Source organism: Rhineura floridana, chromosome 1 (assembly GCF_030035675.1).
Source record: "Rhineura floridana isolate rRhiFlo1 chromosome 1, rRhiFlo1.hap2, whole genome shotgun sequence".
NCBI classification, from domain to species: Eukaryota; Metazoa; Chordata; class Lepidosauria; order Squamata; family Rhineuridae; genus Rhineura; species Rhineura floridana.
Window position 1 is genome coordinate 267,405,851 of NC_084480.1, and position 10,713 is coordinate 267,416,563.

The 10,713-nt window shown below is 42.4% G+C and overlaps 1 protein-coding gene and 1 long non-coding RNA gene across 5 annotated transcripts in view; one reads left to right on the forward strand and one right to left on the reverse strand.

Moving 5' to 3' along the window:
• ARFGEF1 (ADP ribosylation factor guanine nucleotide exchange factor 1) overlaps positions 1–2,156 on the reverse strand; it is a 148,397-nt gene extending 146,241 nt beyond the window's left edge. For 3 of the 4 annotated variants that reach the window (XM_061600560.1, XM_061600570.1, XM_061600552.1), the window contains exon 1: positions 1,240–2,156. In XM_061600560.1, coding sequence (XP_061456544.1) covers positions 1,240–1,363 — 124 coding nt within the window. In that variant the 5' untranslated portion in view covers positions 1,364–2,156. The remainder of the gene's footprint in view (positions 1–1,239) is intronic. The other variant, XM_061600578.1, reaches the window with a different exon arrangement.
• Positions 1,663–10,280, forward strand: LOC133372305 (uncharacterized). Its single transcript, XR_009759476.1, has 5 exons — positions 1,663–2,038; positions 2,971–3,028; positions 3,129–3,215; positions 7,837–8,042; positions 9,593–10,280. It is a non-coding gene; the product is annotated as an uncharacterized LOC133372305 (long non-coding RNA).
• Positions 10,281–10,713: the final 433 nt, after the last annotated feature.

A 10,713-nucleotide genomic window follows, 5' to 3' on the forward strand; every position in this document is an offset into this window, starting at 1 on the left:
ATGTAAAATGAATAATATTGAACAAACAGAAGTTCATGTATAAAAATTCCAACATTAAAATATATATCAACACCATCCTAAAGGTGAGGAAAAATGATTAGTCTGTTGTTCGAGACCTTAAAAAGCACTTCCTTGTTTTTAAATTATAGAACTCTCTTTTCAACAAACATCAGGTCAACTTAGTCCAGGGATGCATTCGTTGTCTGCCTTCATAATATTGTAACAGTACATCATATTCCACCTCACCACTTTTCATTTCAGTACCTCTTGATTTAATTGGTCTTTGAAAACAAATTGAAAGCAAGGTTTAAGCCCAGATCTAGTAACCTGGACAAGTATCATTCCCATATTTCCTTTCATTCAGACTTAAATAACCACACCATACATAAAAGAAACGCCTACTCCTCCTGGCACTTTTTTCTGGGCAGATGTATTATAAAAGATTCCTTGTACCACTGCATCATTCCCTGCTGTCCCTACATAACAGCCTCTCAATGCAGAGAGCAGGCACAAATTTTAGATGTTGACAGGGTGCCGCTGTCCCATGTTTTTCATTATCTGCCGTTCTTTAGCTTCCGTTCTCCTCTTCTCCTCCCCCTCCCTCCCTCCCTCCCTCCCTCCCATTGCCCGTCACCTGCTCCCTCCCCGACGGCCTTGTTCTTCCAGGTCAGCTTTCTACACACCTTCTCTGCCTATTCATCCAGGGTGTGTATGTGCGCGGGGGAGGCAGTAGGGAAAAAAAGCCATGCCAAGGCAACCGTCTGCATTTCCTTGTCCACAAAGCGAAAGATACACACACTCCTTCGGCTCCCCAAAATCCATACGAGCAACTCCTCTCCAAGTCTAACATAAAATACACACACACTCGCGGCCTCCTTTGGTTTTTTGCTCTTCCCAATCACCACGTCCATCTCCACACCCCACCACTTCGGCGGATCACAAAGACCTGCCTCATGCATCAGCAGTACCACGATCTGCCTGTCCCTTCCCTTCCTGCTCCGCACCAAGTCTACCCGAAACCTGTTCCAATAGCCACCTTTTGTCGCCCTGTTCCACGCACAAACCCAACCATCCTGCGAGAGACCCTTGTATTATTGGCTTCTCTCCCTTTTTCCTTCCCCTGTCAGTCTCTTTCTACAATGACAGCTGCCCTCATCAATCCGAAGGCCCGGCCTGCCCTCCCCTGTGCAGAAGCCTCAGACTCCCTACCATTCGCCTCCTCTCCCTCTCCAAATTTACCTAGGGCCACCTCACAGGCTTTGCGCAGCTGGGAATGATGCGCCTTCTTCACCTCCTTGTCAGCCAGGATCTTCTCCAAGGCCCGGGTCAGGAACATGTTTTTTGTCTTCTTCCCTTCATACATGGGGACGCGATGAAGGGGTGGGGGGAAAGAGAGAACGAAGGGAGAGAGGGAGCGGCGCGGTGACTCTCACTGCCTTAAGGTACAGCTGTCCGGAAGATACCACTGGCAGGGAATCGAAGCAGCTTCCCGTGGAATTGACTCCCGGCTTGAACAGGACTAAGGTGGGTTCGGACTGAGCGGCTGAGGACCCTACTCGTCGCGGGAAGGGAGAAGAGACTGGCTCTCTTTAAAAAGCAGAGCCCTCAGTTGCGGAGTTGTCGGCTCGACTCAGTCTCCACTAGCAGCAGCGTCGGCAGCGACAGTAGCAGCAATAGCGGCAGCAGCAGCAGCTTCTTCCTCCTCCTGCTGCTCTCGCCATGTTGGAAGGAAACGACGTCAAGGCCGCGGCCCGAGTGGATGCAGAGGAGGAAGCGGCGCTGGCGGTAGCTGGTACTGTTTGTCCAAGTCCGGGAGGAGGCGCAGCCGCAGGGAGCGACCGAGCGAAACAGGAACACCAGCAGCGCTAGTGAGGCTGAGCTTGGACTGGTTGCCGGCCCCGCGCTACAGGTGTGAGGAGAGGAGGAGCCTCGCCTTTTCCCACAGAGCAATGAGGAAAGAAAGAAGCTAAGTGGCGCAGAGGTACTGCCTAGAGAGACAAAGTGCGTGCTCGCCTCCTCCGGTTCACCGTTCCTCACGGTTTGTATGTAAGAGCTTCTCTCTCCTTTCCCCCGGCTGACACTTTGGATGTCCCTCAGACGCTTCTCGGTGATGGCAGAGACGCCTTCCGGCCAGTCAAGGAAGCCAACGCGGTCTGCTTGTTACCTCAAATTCATGAAAGGGTTGGAGCCCCGCCCCCTCCATGCCTCCTTTCAGGCAAATATGTCTTTGCTCGCTCTGCGATGATGATGAGGCAAACAGAAGGAGTTATCAGCACACTTGAGTCTCTTCCGTTAGGGTTCTGTTTAGACCAGGGCCCACTTCAGGTGTTAAATCAGCATAGTAAACCTAGGAAGATTGTGTTATAGTCAGGCGGTGTCTCTGTTATGAATGGTCACTCTGCTTATTTTGAGGGGGGGGTTTTCATTGAAATATTGCATAGAAATTGTACTGACAGAGCTCTTGTATTTTGGGGACAGACACCCAAAAGTGGGTAGGCACCTTCAATACTAACAGATTGTGACGAACAATTTAGTGGATTAGAGTTCACTTCATCAAATAGAGTGTGTGTGTTCAGACACACTTTATACCATTGATGGTGGACTCTAAAGGTAAAGGTGTCCCCGCACTTGTAGTGCGAGTCGTTCCCGACTCCTAGGGTGACATCTTGCAATGTTTATTAGGCAGACTGTATATATGGGGTGGGATTGCCAGTTGCTTCCCTGGCCTTTCTTTACCCCGCAGCATATGCCGGGTACTCATTTTACCGACCACGGATGGATGGAAGGCTGAGTGGACCTCAACCCCTTTTACCGGAGATTCGACTTCCTCCTTCCGTTGGAATCAAACTCCGGCCGTGAGCAGAGCTTTGGCTGCGTTACCGCCACTTACCACTCTAGCCCACAGTTTTATGCCACAATATGTTAGTATTGAAGGCACTACAATATACACCTTTTTGTTTACTGTAACAGAGTAACCCAGCCACCCTTCTGGAATTTACTACTTGAGAGTAAGGCCCATTACTTCAAAGTAAGTATGACTGGGATTGCAATAAAGAATCTGTACTTCATTTGCTGTAAAGCAAATAGGTCTCATACTTGGCCAAAATGACTGTCCTTCTCCTTTACAGGTGGTCAAGATTAAACAAATCTAAGATAAAAACATTTGGCAGCGGAACACTTGCTTTTTGCTCAGCCCCAAGATAAAAGCAGATCAGGTGAGCAGAATCTCAAAATGAGGACACCCAACAACTTAAAAGCCTGTGGAAACAGGGAGTGCCCACTTGGCATTTGTGACCATCCAGGGTGAATGGTCCTAGGGAAGTTACAGTTTTTTCTCCTTGCTCAATTAAGCCATGCATAATGACCATGTTGGGAGATACCTTTAGCAATTGACTAGGCTTCCTTAGCATAGCCTGTTTACGTGTTGAAAAACATGACTTTACAACCTGTGTGAACAGTCAGTTCTGTTATCATACCCTTGAATTCATGTAGTAGGATGGCCTTAAGAAAGTGGTAAAACAATTTTTAAAAATATAACGAGAAATCACATTTTACAAACCATTATTCTGTAGCATTTTTCCTCCCGGGGAGGTGACCATAGCTAAGTGTGCTAGAACACATGCTTTTAGTACAAAAAGTAATAGAATCATAGCATAGTAGAGTTGGAAGGAGCAAATAAGGCCATCGAGTCCAACTTAGTGCAGGAATGCAACTTAAAGCATACCAGACAGATGGCTGTCCAGCTGTCTCTTGAATGCCACAATCTGGCTTCCTTTAACTTGAGCCCATTATTCCATGTCCTGCACTCTGGGACAAATGTTGAAGAGCCCATCACTCTTCTAGGTAATTGGTTCCACTGTTATACCGTTCTAACAGTTAGGAAGTTTTTTGTTATGTTAAGCCAAAATCTGGCTTCCTTTAACTTGAGCCCATTATTCTATGTCCTGCACTCTGGAATGATCAATAAGAGTTCCTGACCCTTCTCGGTGTGACAACCTTTCAAGTACTTGAAGAGTGCGATTATATCTCCCCTCAGTCTTCTCTTCTCAAGGCTGAGCATGCCCAGTTCTTTCAGTGTCTCCTCACAGGGCTTTGTTTCCAATTCTGTGATCATCTTCATTGGGGTGTCCAGAACTGGACATAGTAGTCAAGGTGAGGCCTAACCAGTCCTGAATAGAAGGGAACTAGTATGCAGTTTGGAAACTATACTTCTGTTAATGCAGCCTAAAATAGCATTTGCCTTTTTTCAGCCGCATCACACTATTGGCTCATATTCAGCTTGTGATCAACAACAATTCCAAGATCCTTCTCACATGTAGTATGGTTTTATGGTTTTATGCCTTCTACGTTAAATTTTACCCTTGTAGTCCCCTTTAGTACCACTCCCTATATATGTGTGTGTATGTATGTATGTATGTGTGTGTGTATATAGTATTTTATGTGGTTTAATTTATTTTAATGTTTTTGTGATTTTATTGTTTACAATTTTATTATGTACGTGTTTGATTTTATTTTTGTAAGCCGCCCTGAGTGCCCTATTATAGGGTAGAAGGGTGGGATAGAAATATTTTAAATAAATAAATAAATGTAGTATTACTGTGCCAAGTATCCCCCTCTTAAAACTGTACATTTGGTTTCTTTTTCCTAGGCGTACAACCTTGCACTTATCCCTGTAAAATTTTGTTCTGTTGTTTTCAATCCAATGCTTCAGCCTACCAAGTTCACTTTGGATTTTGTTTCTGTCCAGGGTATTAGCTAACCTTCCTAATTTTGCATCATCTGCATATTTGATAAGCATTCCCAGCACCTCCTCATCCAAGTCATTAATAAAAATGTTGACGAGCACTGGGCGCAGGATTGAGCCCTATGGTACCCCACTTGTTTCCTCCCACTTTGAGAAGGAACCATTGATATACACTCTTTGAGTATGATTCTGTAGCAACTGTGGATCCACCTGATAGTTGTTCCATCTAGCTCTCATTAAGCTAGCCTGTTAATCAGAATATCATGGGGTACTTTGTCAAAAGCTTTGCTGAAGCTGTGATATGTTGTGTCCACTGCATTCCCACAGTTTACCAGGGAGGTTACCCGATCAAAAAATGAGATAAGATTAATCTGACAGGATTTGTTCTTGACAAATCATGTTGGCTTCTAGTAATCACTGCATTGTTTTCAAGGTGCTTACCAATTGACCTTTTTATAAACTGCTTTCCTGCTGTCATCCGGCACTTCATCCATCCTCCATGATTTTGCAAAGCTAACAGACAGTGGTTCTGAGAGTTCTTCAGCCAGTTCCTTCAATACTCTATGATGCAGACAGGAAGGGCTGCAGAAATGGTCCAATAAGCCTCTATTCTCCAAGGATCCACAGACTGGCTGGCATCAGGTCCAACTCTGCACTTGCCCTCATTAATGGATTTTTATTGTATATTATATTTTGTAAGACTGAACACCAAAAATAAACTGTCAAAAGGCAGGTCATCAGTACTGTCCAAATGCCCAGAAGAATAAAAACATCTTTGCTTTGTGCTGGAAATATAAAGTCAGCACCAGGTCAGTATTCCATAACTGGAGAGCCTTCACAGAAAAGGCTAGTTTTCTCATCACCACTCTCTGAACAACTCTTGGAAGTTGCACACAGAGAAGAGCCTCAGATGTTGATCTTAGGGTCTGGGTGGGCTCATACCTAGAAAGGCAGTCCTTGAGGTATTGAGTTCCTAACCCATGCAAGGCATTATATTTTAAAACCAGCACCGTGAATTACAAGAGCATAGACCACCAAAGTCAGGCTATCCATATCCAGATAGGCTGACAGCTGGGCCAACAGCTAAAACTAGTAGAATACACTTCATGCCATTCCACACAAGGTCACTTGTGCCTCCAATGACAATGATGATTCCAGGAGTGCCCCTAAGCTGTGCACCTGGTCCTTCAGTGGGAGTGGGAGCTCATCTAGAACAGGCTTCACCTCACCCATCAGCATGGGGCACCATCTACTAACAGTCTTGTCTTGGACTAAGTTTCAGTTTGTTGGTCCTCGTATAGGCCATTACTGAGGAATTGCCTGCAGCATCAGACTTGATCTGCTGCTCTTTCTTGGGCAAAAAGTCATCCCACCAAAAGTACACTACTAAAATTAGAAATAAAAGACAAATCACATATGCATGTCTGCTCCCATTTGACCAGACACCAGTTCCATTTTTTTTCTTTTTAAGAAACTCCTTTCTTCTTCCTTCCTTCAGCTTAACTACAGGCTCAAAGAGGTCAATATATTTTCCCTGCTACACCAGTTCTTTGGTGGCAGGGAGAAAGTGACCTCATAATGGGATGGAAACTGCCCCGTGAAGCCTTCTTAGCCAGAAATGAATTGTTTGCAATCCCCAAATGAACCCCAAACCCAGTGTAAGACTGGAAGGAGTGGAAGATCAATAAGCCCCACTTAAAACAACACACATAAGGTGGAAAGGGACAGTCTCTGGAAATTATTCAGAAGACCAGCAAGGTCTAGGTTTTGACAACCCCACCACAGTACCTGGCATCTCTACTTAAAAGAACCAGGTTGTAGAAGAAGACGCAGAGCCTCTCCTTGAGTCCATGGACAATATCAGGCTATAGTTATCGGGTGACTGATGAATGGAAAATAAATACACAGACTGTCTTGCAAGAGATTTGAAAAACATACTAAATTAGGGCTTCTTTTTACTTGCTTGCTCTAGGATTCATCGCAGTAATACCTTCAAGCTTATCTTAACTATACTTATTAGAAAGGAAAAGGTGGATTAACTGATTTGACTGCTTTACATTTAAATGTCCCCAAAGGACACTAAAATGCTTTGGGAGGTATATACAACCCACAGGCTGTATTTGCTATCTGTGCCTGACAATCAAGCTCTGCCATGAGTTGATTACCTTAGGCAGCAGGTCTTGGTTTTCACTAAAGGGCATCAAATTGTCAATTATTGAATTTGTTATATTTTTATGGAGCACCATTTGAGTTTTCTGCTTCAGATACCAAAATGTCTTGGATCAGCACTGACTGCTGGTTCATGTTGTATCACTTCATTGGACTAACTTCTTTTTTTATAGTAGTTAGCAAAGATCAGGTCTTGATGTTCCCCTTTTTGAGACAAAAATCAAAGAGTGAATTCATATAATTAGAATTACACTCATAATTAGGTGATATTATGTTTTACCTGTTTTGCTACCTATGTTAGACCTACTTCATTTCCATTACATGTGCACTTTGCAGAAATCCTCAGGTAGACCTATGCCCTGTGGATCTGCTTCTGGTTCTCATGAGCACCATCTGTTATTTTTACTTTTTTGTCTTAATACATTAGGGAGAGTACCCAGCCAAAGTTAAGCAGTCCTGTTATGGGGTGGCTCCATGTTTAATGTCTGTAAATTTCCCATCTAAGAGTCTTTATAACATATGTATTAATGTATGCAAACAATATTATATGTCCAGGTACTGTATGCAGACCTCCTCATAGTATCCAGTCAAGCCTTGTAAAGTTCAAATTGGAATAAGTTTTTCTGCTCCCCCCTCCTTTTTCTGGCCAGTCAGCCAATGTACCCTTGTTTGTATAAACAAAGGAGACAACAACTTATAAGAGCCACAGGAGGAACCTCCTTATATGGTGTGGACAACACCTGCTTCTGGTAAAAGTGACTAGTTGGAAGGTTAGCTCTCTGTCTCTCTCTCTCTCTCTCTCTCTGGAGAGCTTGTCAAACATTACTGCTTTGCTACTGGAGGTCCGAGGCTTGCCTATACTTAGATCACTGACAGTGACCTTTTTCTTGTGTCTTTTTTCCTCGTCTTTCTGGATAAAACAGAGATGTCTTCAAATGTACTCACAGGGAAATCTACAATCCATTGTGAAACTCCCATTTATTTTCCTGATATCTCCCAAGCCCCAAGAAGTCTTGGATGGGAGCTCAGACCCAGCCTGCCTGTTCAGATGACTGATGCTGGAGACTATGGAAGCTCAGGTGACCACAATGTCTGACATATAAGGGCTCTGAATAGCCAACAGGCAATGGTAAGAAAATAAGAACCCTCAATTCTATGCATTTGTAAGAAAGAGACAATCTTGCTGATTTCAGTCCCAAGTATATCAGTAAGAGAAGTATATGGTTAGATTTCTCTTATTGACATCAATGGGGCTTAAGCTCTAACAAGGCTCATTAATGGAAGTTGGCTGGGTTGCCTCCTATAAACATTTTTCTGTCTCTTAGGGCATTATGCAATATATTTTTCTGCATAACCTCACAATTTTATATTGTGAAATGAAATGTATTTCATGGGAGCAAGGATAAATGTTTGTTTACATATTTATATGCAAGCTTGTTTTTAGGGAGATAATAAATATCATTTTTCATTTCTATAGTGTTCTTTACAGATTGCAAAGTACATCTCAAACATTAAAGTCCATCTTGGCAATCTCTCCACTGTTTTCTAAGGCATTTTATGGAAAGTTATATTAAAAAGTGGTATCTTGACTTCAAAATAATTAATTTAAAATGGGACAACTCTTGGTAAAATTAAAGTGATTCCAAATAAACCTATGAATAAGAAGGAATTTACAAAACAAATTCAAATATATAATGGTACTTCCATCATACATTACAAATGTTCCCTCCATAAACAGCATCTGATTTATTATTTCTGTGCATGCTAGCCATTTGTCTATCTGTTGTTCAAGATAACAGCTGCTCAAAAGATCTATGAATTTACACCATTATTCTGTATGTAGCCAGGTTTACTTATAGCTAGCTTCATCTGTGGCTCTACCAGTAATCGCCATATTATGCAGCTACATGATGTGTACTTATTTTACTTTGCCTCCCTGACACCATTATTTTTCTGTTTGATGTGTGATCATTGAATCTCAAGAGTTACCTGTAAGTATTTGTCTGAAAGGTTTTGAAATTAGTACCAGCATATTGCTGGCTGGAAAAATGGGTGAGACTGGGACCCTCATTTAGATATAAGGTGTCAAACAATATAGTCCCAGTGAGTAATGCAAGCATATGTAAGGGGATCATGTGCGACATCTTACTGAGTTTTCTCTAGAACAGCAATCTAGATATGAGTGTAGACACTACAGCCCATAAATGGGGATGTGCTACTTTGTGTGTATGAGCCAGGCAACGTTCTCCGTTGGTCCCTGGCTCTGCCACATATGAGACAACACTGTACCCTGGGGTCAGATACTAAAGAAAAGTTGACCCAAATAGCATTACTCAGCTGGTTTTAATGGATCTGGAGTTGTTAGAGATATATGGCTTTATCCAAAAGCAGCCATATGCAAAAACGTCAATTATAGGCAAGTGCTGCAGCTTTAGCTGCTATTGCTCTTTACTAAAAAATTATCCCAACGGATATTGCTGTTGCCAATCATGCATCATTAGAGCAAAAACAGACAAAGTTCTGTTGAGAAGATCACTACAGTATGCACTTGCATATGAGTGGTTGTTCAGAGGTAAAGAGGGGTGGGATTGAGAATAAACCCATTCTAAAAACTTCTGCAAACTGTTGCTAACTTCTACTTGTTGATTACAGAGTCCTTTAATCTCTATTTTCCTCCAGCACCACCTCCAGGTTTGGCAACAAAGAGTAAACATACCTGTGTGATTGAAAGTGAAGCTTTTTCATCCAGTTTGACAGCAGTTTATATCCCTGGTTATGATGGCAAATGTTTTGAGCTTGTGTATATGGAATACTTGCAATGTGATGTGATTGTATAACATAACAAAGTACCATAGAGCTGAGTCCGTATAAGAGGAAATTTGGGCCAATTATGAAAGTCCCACAATACATTTACAAAAGACAGAGGCTCGCTTCATGCTTACCATTCAACAATTTAAAGCATGCATAGTGCACTTAAATTGCTATATTGCTTCTCATGTTGAGAAATTTAGTGATGATACATTTCTACACACCTATAAACATGTTCAGTTTGTTCCATGTCATGTAATGAGTGAACTACTACTATGTTCTGTGTTAAGGGAGTTTTGAAGGAATCTGCTACAGGGAGGAGGACAGGCACATTATCACAGTGGATGATTTCAACATGTCATAGTCCCCAGGTTTTGATTGAGAACCTTCTGCATAGCATGCTTAGAAGTGGTCTACGCTATCTAAGATTAAGGGGCACATCTTTGAGGTGACATGGCTATTTAAACACCAAGGATTTTTCCATATGACCTCTTATCCAGAATTAATTCTGATTCCTTTGTACAAAATTTGTGCAGAGGTTATATAAAGTTGATATTTATTGAGCATTAATTCTTATTTGTTTGTGCAGAGGTTATATAGCATCATCCAATATCACCATTATCTCACACTTTCCAGTGCATTTTCTCATAACTTTTCTTACCCAAAAGATTCCTGGGGAGGGCGGGGAGAGAGCAGGCTGTTGCACAATTATGCCAAATCCACTTTAATTGTGCAACCTGAATTTGCAGGTATAAGACTGAATCATACCAGCAAAATAGTGACAATCTGGAAGTAGTCCAAAAGAACACGTGTGTATGTGTGGTTTGGGGGGTGGCTGCATGTTAGGGTGAGATATCCATTTCTTCTCTAGCCATTATCTACGATTAGCTTAGTGTGTCCTGAATTCCTGATTACTTTCCTGTTGATATCTCTCACCAAAGTGTAATTTTGAATTGCTACATACTAAACTACATTCCAACATGTTGCCCAAA